This window comes from Rhopilema esculentum, chromosome 20 (assembly GCF_057945365.1).
Source record: "Rhopilema esculentum isolate cy_ngs chromosome 20, ASM5794536v1, whole genome shotgun sequence".
Taxonomy (NCBI): Eukaryota; Metazoa; Cnidaria; class Scyphozoa; order Rhizostomeae; family Rhizostomatidae; genus Rhopilema; species Rhopilema esculentum.
The window spans coordinates 11,493,724-11,518,580 of record NC_142834.1 but is presented as its reverse complement, the minus strand read 5'-3'; the positions used below and the strand labels follow the sequence as shown (position 1 = coordinate 11,518,580).

Sequence of the window (24,857 nt, the reverse complement as noted above, 5' to 3'; positions counted from 1 at the left end):
CTGCAGCCTCAATGACATTCTATTGCTCTGAACAATAGGCTATTTTCCTTCTCCTAATAATAACAAAGGTTTGCTCCTAGAAGTGACAAAAGTGAAATAAAAGCTGGCCTGAACTCAGGACCCTATTATGTGTTTAGAAAATCTGCTTAGAAATCTGGTGTTTTGATGGATGCCTGAAAAGACGGATGTTTAAGAAAAGTAGAAATCCGAATGAATCTGCAACAAGTTTATGCAAGCCAGTTACTTCAAATTAGTTCTCAAAAATAAGGATTTTTACCAAGTAGGTTAATGCATTGTCCCAAAAAATTATTTTGAATACCCTTAGGGCATTCCAATCGATTTTGCCCACCAGACGAAAGGGGTGGCCGGAGGTTTATGCCCCCCCCCCACTTTTTTTGCAAAAAATAGAGCTTTTTCAAAATATATTTTGATATGGGTGTTAAATTTTCCCTTGCCTCCCTACTTTCAAACCTGTGTCGGAGACCATGCCTTGGCTAGAGCTGGGGAGTTTTAGATATTTATCAGATATTTACCACTAGACAAGCACAATGGTCCAAAAAAAGAGCACAATGGGGAATATGGAGAAGAGGCCAAAAGAGCAAAGATTCCTTATGCACGTGACATTGAAATTTGGCGGGAGATGCATACAGCAAAGATAGAGTATCTCAGATTTCAATAATGTCGATTTGGAGATGGACAAAATAATATGGGCTAAGTTTCATCGTGGGATTTATTGGCCTGGGGAGGTAAACACATTACAAAGATCTTCCTTTAACTTTTGATCATCCATGTTGATCGTCATGATGCAGCGAGAACAGAAGAAGTAGGACTGGTGTTCTTAGGCCTGTCTTAAGGTGTAAGCGTCTGTTGAAGAATCTGCTAGTTTTGGCTTGCAATGAAAGAGACTTTGAAGTTGATATGTAGACATTTACTCTGACGGGGCTGATCTAAAGAAGGGCTGATTTAGATTTTTGTTTGTTTACAATACTATATAGAATCAACAATTATGATTATAAGAGTTAGTCTGAAATCAGGTGGAAGAAAATGAACGAAGACAACATTTAGTACGTGGAATATTTTGAACTCCTACTGAAATCAGAAATAGCAAAAAATGGGCAAGGTCTTGGCAATCTATATTGAATTAAACTTGATAACAATATATAAATAGTACAATCTATTTCGTTAGGTATAGTTAAATGGCAGTTGTTCCCTAGTTTCTGAAGTTGATTGATTTAAGTCTCTATTTTGGAAAGGGTCTTGTAGTGACTCTACTTAGGCCATTTTACACGCACTTCCTACTTCTTCATCGATCATGCCATTGCCATGACTTCAAGTTACGTCATTCACTGCATCACCCAACCACAGGACATTCCCTTCACCATTGTTTACACATTCACACATCTATGTCATGCTGATTTCTTCCCAAGTTTAGATCTTTCCTTTTCCATTGCAGCATCATTACATCATCACAACACACTATTATGCAGCACATTTAATTTGTATATAAGTATGTTAATTTGTATGTTAGTCAGTTTAGTTCAGTTCACATCAGAGTTACACAGGCAACACACTGTCTCTCTCACTAGCTCCGTGTTCTCTGCACGTTAAATGAGATTCGAAGTAACATCAACGATGGAAAGTCACAGGATAAGATAGGAACCATTGCGATTCATGCTACATTAGTATCGTTCCTATAGTCTTTTGCAAAATGTGTCAAGTTTGGTTTTATTTTAGAATAGAGGCAGAAACCCCATGGGTCAGATTGCTATGAATTTGTCTGATGTTTTAAAAAGTTTGTAGAAATAAGTTGCTATCAATCTTTGGTTAAGTCTACACACCAAGTTTCTAAAGTCAGTCAGCCAATTCATTAAGATCCTATAGGCACACAACAATGTATCTTATCTGTGCCAAGTTTCTGTTTGTTGAATAAGGTCTATGCATGACCCATTTAAAAAAAACTCAGCCTCAAACTTTTTTATTCAGTCTCAAGGGCTAAAAAGGACAAGTTTTTAGAGTAAGTTTTATGTTGCTGGCTATAATGCCATCGTGTTTCAATGCTAAACCTTCAACTTTCCTTGTTTTCTGACATTTTTTTGGGAGCCTATATTAAGAACCTACACACTGATTGTAGGATGTACCTCATAGCTAAACCTACATAGCTTCAATGCTAAACCTACACAGGCTGAGTTCAAAATCTTAGGTTCTTTAGTGCAGGTTTTAACTGTATTGGAATACTCAGTAAAACTATTGAAAAGGCAACTCAAATTAAAAAAGGCCTTATTATCACACTTTAGCCCTAGTATTCATTCTGAATAGTTAATATATTTTCATGTCATCTTAAACATACCAGAACTGTGTATATACATGCATATATGCCTACCACAATTATTGATAAAACCTACTGCCTACTAAAAATTATTTCAGATTATAATACATTTTTATTATGTTTATGCCAAAATAACCTGGTTTATTTTCTTTATAGGTCATTGAGGAACTAGTTGAGGGACAGAAAGTTGAATTTGTCCATCTATTTGATAGAAATGAATGGTAAATCATGTTGCATTGTAATTTTTTATTATTATTTGCATGTCAACAGTGCTTTTTACAAAAAATCTTTTTGTGGTACAAGATTTAAAAACAGCTTTGCAAATAGCAAACATGTTGTGTCATACTATGCTTTTCATCTACTAAGCTGTCCAGAGTATAAAACGTCAGAACATAGATTGACAACTCTACAAAACTTCTATTTACTGGTGCTATTTAGAGTTGCAAGTTATGCAGCCTTAATTTTTCAATTTTGGCCATTGATAAAAAATGTATATAAAAAAACAAGGCCTGCTCCAGATGTAATGTCCTTACCCCTCATTTGTTAGGATCTAGATATTCATTTATTTCATGTTTAGACATAGTTCAGCTTCAACTTCTTTTTCTAATGTCTTTAAGGCTCATTGGAATGTTGAAAAGTTCTGAGTCCTTCATTTATTAAAGACCTGAGGGCAACACTCAGATTAGTAGATATCCATGAAATTTACTGAAATTTACTTTTGAAAGCATTGAAGTAAAAAGCTGGTTGCTAAAAATAAAAGTTTTCCTTCTTTCAACAATGATATTTTAGTGAATTTGCAAGGGTTAAAGAATGTAATAATTTCTCGGTTTTTACTCTGTGGTTAGGTTCCTTTATAACGTTGCCACATTTCCAACCATTTCAAACAACAATACAAGTAATTGAATGTGTATGTTGCGTGTAGTGCTTGATTTAAAATAGTGATAATATAGTTACCAAATAAATTGAGTACCAGAATGAAATAAAATGATTTGATTGTTGAAAATATTTATACTTTAATAATCAAAGTATTTTATTTCATTCTGGTACTCAATTTATTTGCTAACTTTATTAACAGTACAACTTATTTTTACATAATTTTGAATCCTGATATCACTTTGGATAGTGCTCTGAAATTTTGCATTAAATCCTAAGGCACTTGACCTTTGTTTCGATTGTCTTTTTTATATCTGATGTAATATCAAATTCACTATCTTATTTTAGTCGTCGAATGTCTAAAAAAGTAGGTATTGCTTGCTGGAACTGTTCTGAGAAAGCTAACTTTATAAATGTTGGAGAAAGTAAGTGTAGAACTTCAAGATATTTTGTTTAAGTTTTGTCACTTCTTGTGTTTTGTTTGCTAATTTCCAAATGATGACAATGATGCTAAAGATCATAATTATTGGTATAATTCATGGTATAGAACATGGACAGTTGATTGATTATTATTCTGAACTACAGGTGGTCCAGAAAATTTTGGTGAATAAAATATTGCAAATGTTGTCCCAGTTGTGTCTGATCTTTCCAATATAGATAAGGGGAATCTTGTAATTGAGTCTCATTTCTACCATCACTTCAAGCACTGTGAAAACTTTTTCCGAAAATATTTTTCTGTAAAGTTGGGAGGCCTCTGAATATTAATTGTTGTTGTCCCTATTAAACACAGTTTTGGTTACTTTAATGTTCTTGGAAGATTACATGAGTGTCTACAGTTAAATAGATCACATTAGACTTTCTGGAAAAGTGGAATTGACACTTGCTATTTGGCATGATGTCAATTTTATGTCTCTTCTGGTACCCATTGCTATTTTGCCATCCAGCTTGCTTTTGTCTGCATGTTTTAACATTGGTAATTAATTTAATGTTAAGAAATTTCATCTTTGATGTAAATTATGCCAACTTTGTTGTAAAATTTGCCATCTTTGATGTAAATTATGAACATAGAAAAGTTTTGTTGACCTTAATGCAAGATTTCTGTATTTTCCTTTACCGATCAATTCTATAGACAAAAAAACCCTTCAAACAATCATGATCTTTTCTTTTCAGATCTCAAAATGAAACAGAAATGTCTGTCATTTAAAAGGGCTGTGGAGGAGGCAGAAAAGCAACATCAAAGTAAATAAATGACAATGCTATTTGTAAAAGTATTTCACTTAGAAGAATGTGCCCCAGTAAATGAGATGATAGGAGCTGTACCAAGGGGGGGGGGCAGGGAAAAACTTCTAGTTGATTATTGATCAGACTTTTTCATTCTATGCCCCTTCCCCACTTTGAAGTTTTAGGCTCATCCTTGACTGGTGGTATAATTTCTTTGAAGATATCTTTCTGCTAAATTTGATGAACGCATTGTAAATTCCGATTCTGTTGGTACAACTATAGTTTCCTTTCAGTAAACTTAGGGTTTTGATGGATCTCCTACTTCAAGTCTTTGTCAAGAGAAGTAGTCATATAGCTTAAAAAAAGTGTTTTTAAAAAGTTTAATTTTTTTAACTAATGCATTTGTTCTTCAAGGTTCTTCTTCTGTGAAGAGATCTCTGAACACTGCTTGTAAATTAAGGTAATGTTTTATTATGATTTTGCTTGGCCAATAATTTTAGCCTTTTGTTTTTTTCCAGTTTTCAATTTTACTCATTCTAGTCAACAAACAAATCATTTTAGTTGTGGCGACGATTTGAGATTGCAACTTCGAAATTTCTGCATTTGATATTTTGACTGAAGTTTCATAGCTTGTGGGTTATATAAGCAAAACGTCATGATATTTTTGATTTTGATAATTTTGTGCTGTTCTTCAAATAATTTATCTTGATGGTGGTACACAGCTATAATCCTGTTGAAAAATAAAGGCGATTACCATCAAAATCTGTCACATGAATGTGTCCAATAAAGTTTTTTCCCTTTGTAAGATTTTTGGCATAATTCGATGTAATGTCCTAAAAAGGAAATTTTGCTAATTTGAAAAAATGCATTTACAAGGCATGCTTTTCGAAAAATAAAACATCGGAGGATTCTAAACTACTAGGAAGAGATCGCCCCCATTTAGCCTAAACGTTTCCTGCACTTGTTTCTTGGATTGATGATACCACCCACGGCATTTTGTTACCACGCATCGCATCGCCAAAGAATGACAGCTGATTCTGTAGCTGCAAACCGATTTAAAAAGAAGATATAGCCCTCTTTGTAAGTCTAGGCCAACGGTTTGGTTTTGTGAAGTATTGAAGAATTACCTTCGCTTGTATATGGCCTTGTTAGTTCAATTTCAAGCATTCATTGAGTTGTTGCGTTTTGGCAGACTGTGATTAAAAGATATCCGATTTTCTTTCACTATTGCAAAATCTCTTGCGGCCTTTTTTGCTGGCATTACTTTAATCATTGGTGGAATGAGACTGAAAGTAATACCAAGGAAACTGAAGATTTGTTTCGGCATACCTTCTGTTGTTATATTTGGCATCTTCTTATACTTGCCTGTTTTATGTCAATACGATGCTATTTCTAAAAGATTTATAGGTTATCTTCGGCTCGTTTCAACCTATCTTAGCTGGGCAAATCTTAAAAGCTTGGATAGTCTAGTCTAGCAAATGTTAACCTCAACCCTGAATTTCAAAGGACTTTTAAAGTTTTCGTTAACCTTTTATATTCCACAATTTTCCCCACATTTATTTGTAATATCAAAAGCGATAATATCGGCAAAGTTTAGCGCGTAGAAAAAGTCCTTTGAAATTCTCTTAACCGGTGTGAGTCTTGAAAGCATGATTATGTCTTGCTCTTTCCAGCCTTCTTAAGCTAAAGTCTGTTGCAATGGGTGAAAAAGCCCTCAGTTGTGTGGAAGATACCTTTTCATAATCAAAGCTGTTTTTATAACCTCATATGCTTGCCATAAACTTAAGTGTTGTTTGAAGCTAATTGATAAGTTTTATATCCTAAAGCTGCGATGTTGAGTTTAGATTTGTCTGTGAACTTTGATTATTGTCGTGGTACTATTTGCACCTCAAATACTCAACGAACGAAGTTGAAAGTGTTGAGGATCTGGCAACTCTCTTTACGCTTCTAATGGAAGTCTGGAGGCTGATCATTAGATGGTCTTGACATTTGTTTCCTTACGGGCATCGTTTTATTCTTTTCAAGTCAGCATTATTTCCAAGTCAGTCGGGTTGATGTAAAACGAGATATTCTTCGAAGCAGATGATTTAAAACGTTGTTAACAGGGTATGAAGTGGTCGGTACAAGCAGGAATCATTGCATAAATCTAGTCAGCATGGTGAGGAATTGTTGGAAGGTGTTTCTGGGGAAGACAAGTAGAGTCCTGTATAGTTCCAAAAAGATGCATTTCAATACACCATACAATGTATATCATATACATGCTTGATTTTGTACATCTTTTCATTGACCTCATCAAAGGGCTGCCATATATGTCTGCCAGTATTATATGCCAGGCATATATGCCAGTATGATGGCTGCCAAAGGACCGTGAAACACCCATTTTTTTGTCCTGGTTTTGTAGTTTTTATTCTAGAATAACGTGTCGTTTCCCCTTTCCTTCAAAACAGTGTTTGAGTTCACGTGCTAGTCTCCAAGAGGAGATAGAATGAGATGAGAAGTCCGCGTATGGATTCGGCACCTTAAATGAGCGCTGATGCTCTAAATCGATTTGGAATTATCTTAAAATCGTGTAATCCTTTAATTCTGCATTTTATTCTCCTTGTTAATAGCACTTGCAAAAAGAGTGGCCATAAACGGGAGTCTGGCAGCGAACCATATCACCTCAGCGATGGCAATGCTGACCTCCAGTACAGCAATGAAAATAGCTGTGAAAGTGAGGGAGAAGATCTTCCTGCTGCTTTTACGCCAATTAAAAAGACGCCAGGTTTACTTACTTTTTTTCATTTGCTTTAATTATCCTCTCAAATCCTCTTATATTCCTTGTATCTCAATTTTCAAATCCAGTATTAACATTAACAGGTATATTAATCTACTTATGAATTTCGGAGATGATTTTGTTGTCTTTTTGACACAAAATTCAAACCAGAGCTTATCTATAAATCATTCCCATCCATTTATCATTTAACCATTCTCGATGTATTTTGATTCTCCGTAAAACCGCTAGTGCTTTTTATAGAGAAGTCACAATTTTTTCGATTGTATCAAAAGTTTAATTGATCAAAAGTTTAGAACAAGAATAGTTGTAAAGATTTTCCCTACGTTTGTGGCTGGACTGTTCTTACTTTTCTCCTAATTGATTACGGGGAAGTCGGAGAAATTAAGACAGATAACATATTTTACGGCAGAAAAATCTTTGGCTTTTTATAATGCTAGTATTGTTTCAGCAAACGACATACCCTATCATAAGAATTTTCATTAATAATAATAATTCCTTAATGCTTTTTAATAAATTCATGTTCTATTGTTCTTAACAACTTTGCTCTTTATGTTTTAAAGTACCATTGCCACAGTTTGTTCTTAATTTGCTCTAAAATGTTGACCAATTTCGAAACAACGAAATTGTTTTTAAAAAGAAGAATATATACTAAAGTTTCTTTCAAATTTATTTATTATTATCCTGCCGTAGGAATTCGGCAGTGAAGTTAAGAATTCTATGACAAACGTTCTGAAAAGAAGAGTGAGGTCTATTAAAGGAAATTTTCTGGCGTTACTAGAATAATGTAACTCCTGCAACATATAATGAATACTAAATGTTTTTAAATACCTGAAAATCCTGAACTTTTCATTTGCTTCTTAGAAACGATGGCAAGAGGTGATGTTGTCTGGGCGAAATTTAAAGCCGAACCATACTGGCCAGGAGTTGTGAGTTACCTTGCTGTTTTGTTTCTTCAATTCAAAACGATCAATGCTAAAATATGGAATGATATATTCATATGCAATAAGCATGCTGAATCAAAAAGACAATTGCAAGTTTATTTAATATGTGCGTAAGTGATTTTAGTCGAAAATATTTCATAAAGTATTCTCGCTTATTTTCTGGTATAAGCTGTGCCATAGACCGAAGTCAATACCGATATTTGACATGATTCACGTTTTACGTTGTGATGCAAACCAAAATATATACGGTATTCAAAGAGATATGAATGGCCTTTAGCATATGAAAATGAAGTTGAATTTAATTTCAATAATTTCAATTTCAAATGTTTTAAGGGATGGCCAAACGAGCGCAACATTGTCGATGAAAGATATGAATAAAAGAGATGTTTTACGAAATGTTTGATGATCAAATTTGGCAAAACATCATAGAACATCGTAAAACATCGTAAAACATGGCAGCCAAACGAATAAAACATGTTTTATGCAACAATGTTGAAGGATGTTTTATGCCAGTGTTTTATTCGTTTGGTCAGGGCTTAAGGAGTTAATAGTTTTTCAAGTTAATTTTCTTATAAATTTGAATTTTAGTTTCATTCCATCGTGAAAGGAAAAAAGCCAAAAGTTTGGGTGTATTTTTTTGATAAAAACTGGAATATTGAAGGAATGAACCGCGTAATGTGAGTTTGGTTTCAATTCCTAGCCTTTTTATCAACCTTACTCTATTTCATCAGTTTTAAATAAATCTAACTTCCTTTGATATATTGAAACACTGCATACAATGAAGTACAATTTTATGTACAATGCAATATATTGGAACATTTCTGCAAGGAAAATGAAAATAAATTGTCGAATTCTAGATGTAAACATAATCGAACATACCAATTTCCAATTTTGGCACAAAACCATTCAACTTTCTTTTTTCCTATTAATATATATATAAATTCACGACAATGATTTCTATGGACGCTTCTAGTGATAACAATTTAAATTGAGAGACGAAGATTTCTTTAGCAATTTTAAAGAGTCTATTCTTATTCGTGTACCTGAGTGCAAGAATTTCATGTATTTCGGTATTGTATTCCATTGGCTACTATACCGAATATTTTACTAGAATAATAATATTGTCCTTAAATCATTTTGATTTTTCATATAAAAAAGCGCTTATTATTTTATAGCATCCAATGAAATCTTTAGTATATATGCTATGCTCATTCCTTGCAAAACTTTGTTTTCTGTAATTTCTTTCTTTTAGCCTAGTTTAATCCTGTGTGCCTTCTGCTTTCCTAGAGTCCTCCCTTTTAGAAATTGTTTCTACAATCAGAAACATATTGTAATTAATCTTCTTGTAGTGGCTGCAAAATAATAACAATAACTGTGAAATTGCAAGTTATGTTTCGCCACAGTAACATTTTAGTAGTGACTTAATATTTTAGTTAGTTAAACGTTGTATTTTACAGACTTCCGATAAACGAAAAGTTCGTGTTTCCATTTTGCTGCGACGAAGATAAGAAAAAAACTTTCTTGGTAAGTCCATTTTTTGCGTTTTTTGAGAAACCGAGGTAATTAACCTAAACAGAGAATACCTTGTAGCCTGTCAGTTTCGGTCAGAGCTTTGGATAGATTTTTATGGAAAATCAGTAAAGCATTTGCATAGTCAGGACGTTTCTTGTAAGGCGATGAAAATTGGCATGATGTGAGCAAAACGCATCTTTGTCTCTGTCCAAAACTTTATAAGCCAAGCCAAAATGATAGTGATCCGTTAGCAAATCTTTCATTACCATATTTAACCGATTTGCTATGTGCAAAATGTCTTTCATGGTGTTCTTTGAGGTACAGTGGTCGAAAGTAAAAAATTATAAAAAACAATTTTTTATGACTTCACACTTTAGAACTCAATGTTTTGTTTTGAATAACTCAAAGCTTAATAAGGACTACTAAACGAGCTTCATTTTTTATTCTCAAGTACTTTTTATTCTCAAGGCCAAACATTTAATGGTTTTTTATTTTTGCTCTGATGAAGCCCTGTATGCCGGGGCGAAATATTAGCATTCGTTTTATTTAATTTATTTTGAATTACATTGGATTCTCGTCGCCGTTTTGCTTTGTTCCTGAACTTTATCTACGTATTTATTTATACTCATTGCAAGATTCACATAATCTGGCGAACAGCCTATCCTGCGGTTCTTCCTTTTTACACATTTAATGTTTGTTAATGCACCTATGTAACATATAATCTACGCCCTTATAACCAAACAGAATTTGCCGATAGTAGCGACTGATTTTGCTTTTTTTGCGTCAAAGGAGAAGGGTATTTCTAAGGTGATCGAAATTAGATAATGGAACTAATGGACCGGTTGCTGCTACCTAAGGACCAAAAATTAGAGTGTATTTGAATTTTGCTGAAGTTTTGCATTTGATCAAATGTTTGTGTCTTACAGAATAGATATATTTCTTGCAGGAGGAGGGCACCGCTTCAGATGACAATTTTATGCAGTATGTTAAATTCGCTGAAGAGTATTTAGCAAGCAAAGGTGTGTAGTTCATTAAGACAAATTATAAAAGCTGTAACATATTAGGCAGATTTTTCTAGAGGATTAAGTAGGATTTTGAAACTTCATCTTCAGAACCTGCTTGTGTACATTGAATTGAAATGATGAGTAAAATAGTAATAAGAAATGATTGAGATAATTTTGAACCGTTCCGTTCATCAACTGCTTACCCTAACATCACCAAATCCCCCCCCCCCCCTCGCTGGGAACAACATGTAGGCAGTTGCAACAACATATACGAAGAACTCAATATTTTGCGGAAGGGAAGAGCAGGGCTGAAGATAGCAGTTGAGTTTGCATCTTTATACTCCTTCCTAGGCTAGAGGGGTTATATCGAGGGCTTAATGTCTGATGTGAAATTCTATTAAGTAATGTCACAGGCTAAAATTTTTATAATGTATTCAGGGAAGTACGTTGTATACTCACGAAAGGGAGAGTCAGTGGCACAGTGGCTTTAAGGCAGAGAGGCTACACCCCACCTTGAGCAAAAATATTTTTTGGAACATTTCAGAATTTTATTTAGTTTTTCGGATTTTGTCGGAAAATCATGACTAAGTCCCAATAACATTTTACTCGAATTGTGTCTCTCGGGACCGAGGCTAGTTTCTGCCCCTCATATTAATGCAGCCTCGTACTTGGCTGTGAAGAAGCCAGGAACCTAAAGCATTTTTCTTCCTTGAGTATACAGAAATCTTCTCACAAAACAACAAAACCTATAGCCTTATAAGACAAATTTTTAGATGGCCAGCCTCTGGACTTTTCACTCCCACGAATCCTCAAATAGCTTTTAACTTGCCATATCTTAATGTGGTCTTCTTTTAACCAGCTGCGGGCAAAATCAACGACATCTTCGAATACGAGAGTCAACCTGGTATTTAGATGTTATTTTCTTTTTTTAACAATTTTTAGCAGCCCGTTCTTTCATTTATGTATCGAAATAAGTTGAAAAGTTCCATTCTCATCCAAGAAAATTATTTCTTTTGTTCTCGTTTGATCAAGGTTTTGCTTTCTGCAATATTGTAAGACATCGAAAGAAAATATAAAAATAAAATTATTTGTCATTGTTCGAAGCTAGGGATTGGAGGCTTTGTATTCCAGTTTCGTAAATGAATATATTTTCATTAAACTCTTTTTAGATTTGCATATTTAAAACTTCTCCGTTTCAGTTCCTGAAATCCTCAGTAAGATAATTTTATGATTCAACTATTTGAAAATAGCACGGAAAGGCGGACAACTGTTAGTTACCGTATCTTAGTTAGATTATAGAATTAAGCTTACTTACGAGTGCTACAGCAGAATGAGGATATACCTAACAGAACGGGAAATAAGTACTAACAAAACACACGGGGGTACCCTACACAACCAAAGGCTTATTTGATTTAATTACCCGAGTTATTTTGAACCTTCTCTATTGGAGTTGCTCCTTAAAAAGCCCCTTCTTATCCATTGAATTGGATTTTCTCAACCACGTATATGGGGTAACTGCTAAGTGAAATGTTGGATTGTTATAACAGGGCTTAAAAGCAAATGGAAACAGAGTGGTCTGATCGAGGCCTTTTTTAACATACCTACTAGGAGGGGCTGGGCAATTACGTAATAGTCTATTGTCCTGTTCTTTAAGTAAGCAAAGTCTTGCCCCATTCTAATTTCCCTTCGAAACTGCTATGGCTGGTGGAATTTGTCCATGACTCCACCCATCGAACTATTTGGAGAGGTGAGACACCGGCTTTTAGAAATTTCCTTGTCAAAAGTATAGCTACAATGAGTCAAAAGTTTGTTGGCATTTGGTCACTTTTAAAGAAATGATTTTACCCTTTTACCCTTTAAATCAACCAAAACGACCATCTTTTCTGTGATTTTCTGGGGTCGTTGTCTCTGGAAATGGGGCTTCAGACCCTGAGTTTCCCCCATATAACTCTGACCACCCATAGTGACAATTATTCGAGCTTTCGGTATCTAATACGTTTTTCTTCAACGCTACCTTTTATTTTCCCAAATCCAAACATATTTTGGTTTTTGAATATCAAGTATACCTGTCCCCTTAGTGGGTAAACACACATATGCTAGGAACAAAGGAACAGAAGAGAGCGCCCGTTGGTACGATTAAACATGTTTTAACAGGCTAACTTGATAAAAATCAGCAACAAATCACTCTTTGTGTATTAAAATGCCGTAAGACTCTCAGCCTGCCACTTTCTTGTGGTAATTAGATGCTGATGCTTGTGTAAAACCTCGTGAGTCTTATCAGTGTCATTTATTCCAAAAAAATGTTTTTCGAATGTTGTTTCCTCTTGATCGACTTTTCTTCGTCGCATATTTATTTCCTTGTTGTCAAATCGTTGTGTGCAACAAGCATGAAAAAATTAATAATGAGACCGAATACTTTTCTCATTTTAAAACTTCTAAGCCGTTTAACATGGGTTGAGCTACCAGCTCAACTGAACGCCTATGAAAGTGATGTCGAAATCAGTCCCGTGTGAAAACAGGATGAACTTGTCCCCAATGCGATACTCTTGTCACTCTATTCTTTCTTTGAAGGCTCACACGCATTTTTATGTATGCCACACACGAATCTTCTCATTTTTTTAGTGAAATTGTTTAAATTTAGTTTTTGCTGTTTGTTTTTGTTTCGTTTTCATCGTATTTCTTTGCTTATCATGTAACTATCACAAAAACCTCTTTTATATTAAGTCTCCACCATCATATCATTAGTTTACTTAGGAGTTTTCTGCATTATTTTAACCACGACAAACCCTATTTTGAGTCTCGTTGCTGAAAATGGAAGACATTGTAAGATCGACGTTCCACTTATTAAGAGATCTCAAATTGCTCATTTTAAGACATTTCCAGTTGATAATAAAATTGATTAGGCCTTGCAACGTTCATGGTCGCTCTGAAAATCCAGTTCTTTTTAATTATCCACAATAATGAACGTCGTGGTGCTGATGCTAAATAGATATGCGCTTTCCAACAGAAATATTTGTTAAGTTTACAATGTTTGTGATCCTCGCTTTACTACGAAACTGATAGGCCTGGTAAATTTCGGAAGTAAACATTAATTAAGATCTATATTATTTTCTTTTCTTTTTTACTGTAAAATGTTCAAGGGAAGACAATATTTCTCTTATATTCGTTTTCAAGACCTATTTTCATCATCTCTGCAAATTGGCACTAATAAAGCTTTCTTTGGGCTCCTTTAAAAAAATTAAAAGTTTTTTCAAATATTATTAAACTTTCATGGGTCTCTCGTGTAGGTTTCTACTAGGGCCAGGGGCGAAAACAAAAATTTTTCGGAGGGGTGCAGAAATGATTTTTGCCGACAAAAAGGGTGTTTCTTACTATAAGGATAAATACTCTTATATGATGCTTTTATTTGTTTCTGTTTCCAAATTCAAACTTCAGGACCGCCCCCCGTACCCTCTTTGGTAACGGCCCAGTCTTCAGCCAACATAAATTCCCTTTAAAGCGTTGACCCCAGCTGCTTCTCAAAGACAGTTCTAAACAAGGATTCAATGAGATATTTATCTAAATCAACCAGTTTGCTATAAAATTGTCGATCGCCCTTTCGTAGATGACGAAAGTGACAACAATTCGTTGGAGTTTCCACAATCAACTCCAAAAAGGCGAAAATTGGAAGTTGTGAACATCACACCTACAAAGTCACCGACAAAATTCAAGGACCTAGTCACTGGCAAGTCCTGGCGCACTGGAACGTAAGCACCTTTCATTTTAGATTAACATTCTTTGCCAATATTAGGACGGGATTGTAGCAAAGTCCTTTATTATGCCTAATAGAAACCATATTTCTAGGTTAGTCTACACTTCCCAGACCTAGGTATTCTGACCTACCTTGAGATCTTTTTGTTATTGTAGTGAGACTCTTTGTAAATTATAGACTATGATTGATCGGATGAAATGAAGACGCATAAGTACTTTGCACCTTATCATGTGGCCTCTGTTATCAATGTTTTACAAATCAAAAGTCTTTGAGTTATGTCCTGTTCTATGACCTATTGGCCCTGTTAATGTTAAATTAAGGTATTAAGTTCCAAAAAAACAAAGTTTTTCCACAAACCATTTCTAAACATGCAACAATGGAAGTTTGTCTGAAGGATTTTTCTTCGCAGTGGTGTAGTGCTATCAAAATAACAAGGGGAGCTTTTTTTCACTTTATTTAATGTTGGTTTAAAAAATACTAGCTAATAAACAGCTAATTAACACCAACTTGTAACAATAACAAATATAACTAAGAAGAAATCGCGATGTTTACAAGTATCCAATATTAGAAATAAATGGTGTGCAAAGTCTACACGAGCAAGTAAGATCCGTCTGTTTAATTTGAGCTTTGAATACTTTACAATTTTCTGTCGATCGAATGTCTAACGGTATAGAATTCCACAATTCATTACATCTATAGTATATTGTATCCAGCCCATAAGTAACATATTGTATAAGCTCTTGCACAAAATGTTGCAAAAAACAATAGCAAAAGTAGAAATTTGCCAATTTTTGGCATCAAGAAGGGGGCTCAGCACCCCTAAGCCCCCCTAGCACTACACCCTTGTTTCTTCGTCATCTTTCTAACACTTTCTATTTCAATTTTACCGTTGCTAATTCAGGCAATCAAGCTTTTTTACTTGTTAGAGAACGGTGGTGATTTTATTTCTCAGTTGCCCTGTTCCAGTTTCCAGTACTATTTGGTTTTGCCTGACTCAGTTTAGCAATAAATATGATTTTCAAAATCGTAGAATTACAAAAAGGTGCGACTGTAGTATATGAACGGAACAACACCGTTCGTCCGAAATCGTGTCATCTCGTCTTTTATCGACTCGCTGCCGTAAGATGAATGATCTCGGATAAAGTTTGTTGCTGCAGGGAGACTGTGCTTATTGTTTAAACCTTGCGTGATCATTTTATGATAAAGGCTTTTTGATAATACAAAATGCAAAGAGGCTCAAATCATGATTTTGCATAGTAGCACCTGATTTGACACCAATAAGTCTCCTGACGTAGTCTACATGACCTCTTGACCTCCCAGACGTCTCCATTCTTCGACCATGTCGCTTCCTGCTGCCGCGTACCTGGCGTCAAACTCGATTTTATTTCACCCCTTTCTTCAAAGGAGAAGCCAATTTAATTAATAGTTTTCCACTTTTTTGAAGTAACAAGTATAGCAAGTTGTAAATATGTTACGTGCCCATTACCACATCACAACTGATTGACGTCATAGGTTAGTCAGCTGGTGCACCAGAAGAAAGCTTAAAAGTTTTATCGATGTCAATAACAAGAAGTCACGCTTCCCCTTGTTGGTTTTCGAACACAATGAAATCATTTTCTAATTCCTTTTCTCTGCCTTGAACGGTTGGTTCAGTTTTTTCACTTTCTTTCAGCTGATGGATCAGCTTCTACTATTTAATTGGTTTATCGTTACCTACCACACCCAGTCTTAGCCAATCATGTAACGATTTCACTCAATCGCCAAAGTCATGCAGTTATCCAATTTAAGTATCAATTTAACAACATTCCACCTTTACTTCACCTTGTCACAGAACGTATTCTTATTCTGTGACCTTGTCCCTCTTCGCTTATCTTATGAACCTTATATGTAGCCAAATTTTGGTACATCTCTATTGACAAATACTGTATTTGTTTCCATTTTCTCGCGCACTGTGCAGAGATAACATTCTGGTCAAAAGGATAATGCCAGATTTTCTCCAAAAGACGATATAGCTGAATTTTCCCACGCTACCGACACCAGCAACAACATTAGATATCGTTAAGCTCTAGCATTATGATATAATGATGACGATTAAAATTTCTTTTCGGAAGAAGGGGATTGGATTTCAGTACAGAACTCCACTAATTATTAATTTCAATATAGTACTTCTAGTGTATTTGCAATCATGAAGTCTCTCGATCCAACTCTGTTTAACATCTGAAGCCCACTACACGCAACGTAGTCTCTAACCTTTTTAATTCTTGGGTTAACAACTCAGTAAATATTCACAGGGTGACAAGGGAAACTGATACCTTATATACTTTTTCCTTGTTTAACTTCAGCAAAATGTCACCAGGAACTACGTAAATGTATTTTACGATAATTCTGTTTCTCATCTTAGTTTTGTTTTACACACTTTTATAGCGTTTTGTACCATGACTTATACATATGTTATGTTTTAGTCGTTTGTATTGTACCCCCTAAACAGTTTTGAGTATTATCACTAGTTAGTTTTTTGATGACAGGGCTTTTGATTCAGCTATCAGTTTTTATTCATCTAATACCGTCAACTTTGTGTAATTCGAACTGTTTGCGGGGTCGTCAAAATGTTCGAATTACGAATAAGTCAGGAGTTCGTACTATAGAGGTTCTTGTTAAGAGTTTTTCAAGGGTTCTCAAATCTTGCTCAAATTAGTAAAATTTCGATTTTCACGAGTTCGAGTTAGACAGAGTCTGCATAGTTTGTTTAAATGACTTTAGTGTTTCTGTAGGAACACACATGATCGCAGACCACATTTAGCTAATTAAACTACATATATTTAGCTAACTAGAAGGCAAAAACTTTCATTTTTCTTATCATTTGGTGGTGCTTATCTTTTTAATTTTCACAACAATCTATCTATTGACTATCTCGCGGCTTCAGTTAATGCCAAATAAACCTAAATTGCACCCTTCTATCAGTGGCTGTGGTGAAATATTCTTTGCTCCATTCATATCAAATTAAAGTATGATTACATTGAGATTATATTTATCGAATGATCAATGAAAAATACATCTTTTGTAACTCTTACATAATCTACTGGGCTGGCTAGATATTTTGATTCTTTCATTGTTGATTATTTATACTTTTAGTACCGTGAAAATCTAACATTTTGACCGCTATATGATGCTGGTTGGGACTGTTTTTACTTTTGCGGTACCTTCTTCAATAACTTTCTTGTGTAGTGAATGTGTATGATACCTATTTGAACCCACCACCCCATAGGCCAGTTTCTTCAATTATAAACCTACAGAAAACAATACTTTTAGAAGGATGTATCATCGGATTGATGCAAAAGGGCTACACTTTGCCCCCCCCCCCTACTCAGCAGCAGCTGATGCCGCCACGTAATACCTCTGATACCGCCATATCTAATGCTGCCCTCTAATGCCACGTAATACCTATAATGCCGCCATATCGATCAGGGTTATTGCCAACTGGGCTTTTTCTCTTGTGCTTTTCTGTCAAACGTCTTATTAAATGATGCTACCATGGCGTCAGAAGGCTGTATATGCACTTCAGTAGTGGACAATCCCTAATATTTTGTGTTTAAGCCTTAATAAATCCATGCTACGTGGTTTAAGTTTCTCGATAGCAGAGAATGGTTTATGCTTATCGAGAAATTGGCACGATGGCATTTCCTGTCGTATCATCTTGTAATGGGTTATGTTTTAGTGATATTTTTAATAAAGTACATTTCAGTTAATTCATTGCACCAAATTTTATGGTTTTTGTCTAAATTGCAATAACTTACGTTACAAGGTATGTTTTGTTTATGTTTGGCTCTAATGAAAAATACAACAGTATACTGTTCACCTATCTCCATGTGCATCTTATTCCTTTAATAACTGTAGGATATGTGTGGCATGTTGGCCTATGTGAGACCCATTAAAGCTGCGCTTTCTTTGACAAAACCTATCCTAATACTCAATGTAATAACTGATTTCCTAACTTTGCAATGCCAGTTTCATAAAAGACCTGATTGTGCGTCGTACAGTATCAGTCAGCGATGCAACTTTGAATCTGAAATAAAATTGTACTTAGAAAGAAAGGGTGAATTACATTAACGAAGTTTCGACGTTTCGAGTGAAGACATTACAATGCTCAAAAATCGACCATGCAGTTCCCCCTTTTTATTCTACATAGATTTTATTTTGAATTCAAATTTATATTGTTTACACTGTCAGCTATGGTAAATATATTCAGCGCCGAAAGTTAAAAAGTAAATGACTTTTTGGTGTCGATTGTCATCTTTAAATTTTATGCAAACGTTTCGTTAGATGTTTCATCTTTTTCTATAGATCTAAAGAAGAACAGAAACAACTTCTATCGGCAATTAAAAAAACTCGAGTAAGTTTTGTCATTTGCTGTGGTTTGTTGCTATCTTGCTAGATTTTATACTGTGGAAAACATATCTTGAAAAAAATGTTGAACTGATTCTTGTTTTTTTGTCTTTGAGTTTCAGAGCGGAGCTACTTTAAATTGTTTTAGTTTGTTGCGTAGAATCGTGATAATAACACTGTTTCAATTTTTTAAAAATCGACCACTTTTAACCACATCTTTGAAATCAGTAACACCTTTAAAAACCCTTTTCATTTGTCTTTAACTATTAGGCTGTTAGATTTTTAGAAGTGTGGCATTGATTCTGAGCCCGATACATAACTTTTCTTTTCTACCTTGAGCAGTAACTTTCAGCGAAATATTAAGAACTAATAAGACCTAAAAAGTGTAAATAATTGAAGAATGGAGTATGTGGTCTTGAAAAATGGAAGTCGAGTTTTTGACGTAGTTGACTGTGGTTTTTATGTTTTTTCAATAGTAGTGCTTTTGAGAAGCGCCATCAATTTTTAGTTAAATTTTGATTGTTTATACCTTGTATCATGATTTTACAAACAATCAAGTATTCAAAAATTGGCTTGATTATTACATGATGAATATAGACGGGTTAGTGCAAGGTAGCTGAAAGATTATTTTCTTTTTAGCCAACGCTAGAAAAGATTTTGCATGGAGAAATCGAATGCAAAAGGCACACAATTTTTACGAAGGGAACTACCAAAGAAAAAAACATGCTGAAGCATTCCAGTGGCTATGGACCGATTGATGATGATAAAATTGTAAGATATGTTTTGTTATTTAGTTTTGTATGTTATGTTATGTTATGTTATGTTATGTTATGTTATGTTATGTTATGTTATGTTATGTTATGTTATGTTATGTTATGTTTTGTTATGTTATGTTATGTTATGTATGTTATGTTATGTTATGTTATGTTATGTCAAATTATGTCATCTATGTTATGCTATGTTATAGTAAATGTTACTCTTATTTGATTTAGGTCGCCATGTATGTAATCATCAGGTAGAAATGCCAAACCTCTTTCTTTTCAGGCTGAAAAAGTTTTGGAAAAACTACTAGAATGGTATAACAACTCTAAAAAGAGAAGGAGATTTAATTCTGTTACTTACGTATCAGAAGTGTGGCTTCCTGAGGTAGGCTTTGTTGATGTTCTGTTTTAATGTATCATAGCTTCGTATTTTCATTCATTTATCATAACTTTCTAATTATCAGTTAGTTGATTAAAAGTGTATGTGTGATTATGGTCACAACTTTTGTTTGAGTTGTTTTCTGTTAATTCCTAATGTCTGCGCTTGCAGTTCTCCTGCAATTATGCCTGATGCCTAGCACCATTTAACTTGGTTTAAACTGATAAATTGATGATATATTTTGCATATTTTAACGTCTAGTCTTTAGCTCAATTTTCAGAATATTTTGTCTTCAATTTCTTCATGTCTTTCTCCATTTATAGCAGCATATTCACTTATGATATGATGTTCCATTTTAGTTTTTCATTTTTCAAATTGCAAAAGGAACTACTCCGCTACCGGAGGCTAAAATTATTTATATCAGAAAAGCAAACTTGTATTTTGTCATTCCTACTGCATTTTTTAGCATATCTAAGAATTTTTTCTATTTTATTCAAAAATTCTACAATAAAAAACAACTCAACACACAACATATGAACCCCTTTAATACACCACAAGGAGGGAACCAAAGGAAATAGGAGATAGTGGAAATCCCATTGAAATTAATGTTTAAAAAATGAAGCTAAAATTCAGCTAAATAAAAAAAATTTTCACACATACAGAGCCGATATGAGGATGAAAAAACGAAGAGAATTTAAACTTTGTGATTCAGTTTTGAATTTTTGAAACAGTTTTGGAATGTTGAATTTCTGAAACTGTTCCCCTCACAGAAACAGTGAGGGGAACAATTTTTCGAATTTTTTTAACTAAGCCAGCCAGTTGCGCGGATGGAAGTTAAAGTTAGTTCAAGCAGGCTTCTCTTAACGCCATTAGGAAGATCTTTGCAATCGTGCAACAAGCGTCGCATTATTAGAGCGTTGTTTGTAAGCATCTCGCTTTGGAAAAATGATCGTCTATGTGATGGGTAAGAAACATTTTAAAGGGGAACATTGGCATAGGAAACTCCACTGTACCCACTGTATCCTGCGGCGATTGACCTCCTACCCTAAATAATTATCAAGATTTTCTTTCTGTTGCATGTTAGTATTGTTTGTTATATGGATGGATTTTATTCTCACAGTGATGAACTCTTTTAATTCCTGTGATACGCAAGTCTGACAAGTAGTTTTAAAACCTATGTTCGAAGACGGGTTCTTTCTGCCCCTGTCTTAAGTAGGCCCATATTCTTCTATCACGTTCTCCTGATGGGCGTATCATTCCATTCAAAGATGTATTTCTTTCTTTTTAGGCTATTATCATGGCTTTGATGGACTCAAGAAATATTGGAAGACAGAAAGCCGAAGAAATATTTAATAACAGCAAATAAGAGCAGGCACCAAGCTATGGCCTACTCATGTAGGAGTTGGCAGACCACCACGAGAAGGGCCTTACTGGAAAAAATAGTAATTTAAAAATACTTCTAACGAGCATTTCATGGTAAAGTCTTTCCTCTAAGGTGGAAATCTTCAACAAGTCGATAAAAAGATTCTTTTTTTAAGCCAGTCTACATTAAGTTCAAATATTTTATGTGAGTGCAGACAAAGAACAGTGGTACAGTAGGATGTAGATATTTGACTGAAGGTTGTGCCAGTTTTTTGCACTCAATGTACGACATGTTGCCAGACTTGTTAAATGTTGTTTTTCGTGTAAATAGATATTTGTTGTTATGTCTTTCTGTTAGAAAGGTTTTTAAGTTATGCTAGAAATTTGACGAAAACTCTGAAGTCTATTTTTACGTCAATTTTTTGTTCATCAGTCCTTGACTTTAAAGTTTCCTTAACAGATAAACTTCGTTGTGGGCCAATTTTGGGTCAAGTGAAAATTTTAGAAACATTTTCGAGAGAAGTAGCTTTACATTTTCTCATTTTTTAAAAGTACTTCGAATAACAATGCATGTTTTGGAAGTCTCTGGAATGTCTATTGCATGTTATCCATGTCCGCGCTAAAATTTACCATATTTGTTGGTTTTGCCCAGAGAAAAGAATTCTGAATAGCAGAAATTGGTCTTTGGGTTTCTCGCAGCACTTGTTGTTAATAAGCGCTAATCGCTCAGATCCACATATTGTTGTGACTTCACAATATATTTTTTTCGGGCCTTTCGACAGTTTGCACCTTAAAATATTCACACCACTTTGTTAAACTGTTTTCAACTCAACACACAACTAAGTGTCTTGTTTCCCAGGTTTTGTTTTCTCCGAGCCATTTGTGAGTGGAAAGTTTCCGCCAGTAATCTCAAATGCTATTTTGTTATTTTTTGTCCATTTAAGGCTATAACTCGAATATTTTTGCCACCTGAATCAAAGCAGGCATTAAAAGATTTAAGATTTTTATCTATTGATCTCAGGAAAAAGGTCAAGATTAAAGTAGTCTCGACTTAAAAAAGCCTCTTGTCGTTTTATTCAAGTGATACCTTTCTCATAAATGATATCTTGTTTGATCCCACTACGCTGTCTTACCCTAAATTATTTTATATTCACGGAGCAGTACCATGAACAAACTCTAATTTCACCATAAACTGACTCAGCAAGATGACCAGGTGTTTTCATGGACCATGTTGCAACGCCCAGAAGAAAAAAGATTTTCGTTACTGACCGTGACACAATAGTTCAACATAAGTGAAAATTTCCATCTAGTCGTCAACCACAGCCATAGTTTGCTATCATATTTTATTCACCTTTCACACTCCCTGGTACACTCTCTTTATAAGAACTAGATGATATTTTTGGATAATTTGAAGCACCAGCCTTTTTAATGTTGCTCTTATTTCGACATCGATTTGTATACATTTACAAACTATGATTTTCTTCTAAAACTACTGAAAACAGTTTTGTAAACGTGCTGATCAAGGATTTGTTAAAATTAGAAACAATTTTCAAAAAAACGTTTTTTCTTTTAATTTTCCATCTGAGGCTTGGCATGCTCTTACGTTATTCTTATATGTTTGCCACATTGACCCTCAAATTTCTTATAAAATGTTTTCTTACAAAGTTCCGTATGACTGTGTCAGGAGTTTTCAGAGCTAGATTTTTAAGAATTATTGTAGCCCAGTTACCAAGTTAGAAGGTCCGGGCAGGAACAAACAGTTAAAAATAGATTTAACCCTTTTTGCATTTGGGTTGTGTTCTGGATAAGTGGTAAACTAAGTCTGCTTGAGTTTTTTGCGTATCTAAACGCAATTTTCCTTCAGTTTAAGATCCCTACAACACCACAGTCGCCGCACCTTTAGCCTCAAAATGAAGTTTGGTTCAGCATTACCGCTCTCGTGTTCATGTTTCCTCTAATGTGCTTGTTAATCTAATCCTACTTTCCCCTACAGTTGTTCCTCTTCTTCAGAATCCCGGCTGCGGGGTACTTTCCCCTACCTATTCATACATATCTCTACAAAGCCCCTGCCCTGCTGCTATATTTTTAGCTTGCTGAATTATTTGCTTGAAAAATCAGTATTACACCATACTGAATTCCAAAGTAAATTTTAGCAAAACTGTCGGTTACATTGATGCCCTTTTCATAATTACGGATATGCACGATTTTTCCCAGCAGGTTTCCTCATTACCCGCTGCATAGTCCCGAATTCCCCCTATTATAAGGTTTTTCCCTACGGGTGGCAACACTTTTTTAAAAATCTAATGACTATTGCCTCTGTGTCTCCCGTTGGGCACGCCCCTGTAAAATGAAGGAAAATTCAATTGCCGTGTACATATAATGGAGACTTCGGTGGCGAATATTGACAAATCGCATAAGCCCGTACCACAAGGGCAGGTTCTGGTATAATTCATACTGATATCTTTGACCAACTTGACTAAATAAATCTTGAATAGACTTTTATTAACGTACACCATACCTACAAGACCTTTTTCGAACGAAACATTTGCACTTTTACAATTCAGTATCTTTACTAGTTCTTCACAGTGATTTTAAGAGAAGATTTTCATCCGAGCATCAATTTAAATCCAATGGTAACTTTCGCAAATGTTTCTCTTAGCTTCATTTGACGTAATTCCGTTGCAACGCGATCCATTGATACCGGTAAATTACATAATTTATAAAATTGTCACCAAAGTCATGCTCAATAAGTCAGTTGCAGACGGAAGGAGAAAAAAGGAAGAGTAAAATTACAGCCAAAACCAAAGAGACATGACATTGTTATAGCTCTAACTGGAAGAGGAAGCCATTCAAAAACGATTTTACGTATTTTCAAACGGAAGCGAATTGTTTAATGCATTTTTGCGTGAGATCTTTGACATTCCAAAAATCGATTAAGACAATCTGAAGAATTTGAAGGAAGGAGGCAATGGGTGTCAACCCCTTTCAGAAAGCACTCACCGCAACCCAAACTGAATGTTTCTCGTTAGATTCAACGAAATAGGAATTTAAAGTATCCCTTAGGTTGTCTATTAAATTTGTCCACTCACCCCTTTTAATACTGCAGCACCATCCAAATCTTCAAGCATGTCCTAACAAATGTATTCAGCCATCACAATTTGACAAATTTTTCCCAAGTGCTCTAAACGTGGTATTCATTGCTGACGCTATGTCAAATTTCCCGCCACTGAGGTTCTCCTTCCCAGATCCTTTCATTACAACTCTAGTATCAACATGAAGTGTAATTTATTTGAAATTTTAAAGGGAGAATAGAAGGATTTCGTAGAATAATCAAAACTTGCTCACGAATTTAAACGAATTAAAATACAGTGGCGTACTGAATAATTTCTGGAAAAGGGGGGGGGGGGGGGTGATAGAGAAGAAGGATTGGTTAAGCAAAGAGAATTGACCGTCAGGTTTAATCGAGAATAATTCATTGAAATATAAACCCTAATTTTTATTCTGAAACTCACGTTGCATACTTTGTTAAGGCAAGACAACAGAGTGCAGCATTTGGTTATCTTACAGT

At 34.8% G+C, this 24,857-nt stretch overlaps 1 protein-coding gene across 2 annotated transcripts; it reads left to right on the top strand.

Annotated features, from left to right (window-relative positions):
- The first annotated feature begins 499 nt into the window (after positions 1–499).
- On the top strand, positions 500–24,667 carry LOC135687627 (uncharacterized). Of its 2 annotated transcripts, XM_089114595.1 has the most exons (16): positions 500–746; positions 2,483–2,547; positions 3,548–3,624; positions 4,370–4,438; positions 4,835–4,880; positions 7,030–7,184; positions 8,058–8,122; positions 8,726–8,814; positions 9,595–9,661; positions 10,596–10,668; positions 11,513–11,557; positions 14,258–14,399; positions 18,746–18,794; positions 19,427–19,558; positions 19,832–19,933; positions 21,216–24,665. In XM_089114595.1, exons 1-16 carry the CDS (start codon positions 693–695, stop codon positions 21,291–21,293), a joined length of 1,308 nt encoding a protein of 435 aa, XP_088970721.1. In that variant the 5' UTR covers positions 500–692; the 3' UTR covers positions 21,294–24,665. The 2 variants fall into 2 exon arrangements, with proteins under 2 accessions (XP_088970721.1, XP_088970722.1); XM_089114596.1 differs by lacking the exon at positions 500–746 and having other exon boundaries at positions 2,506–2,547; positions 3,548–3,566; positions 21,216–24,667.
- Positions 24,668–24,857: the final 190 nt, after the last annotated feature.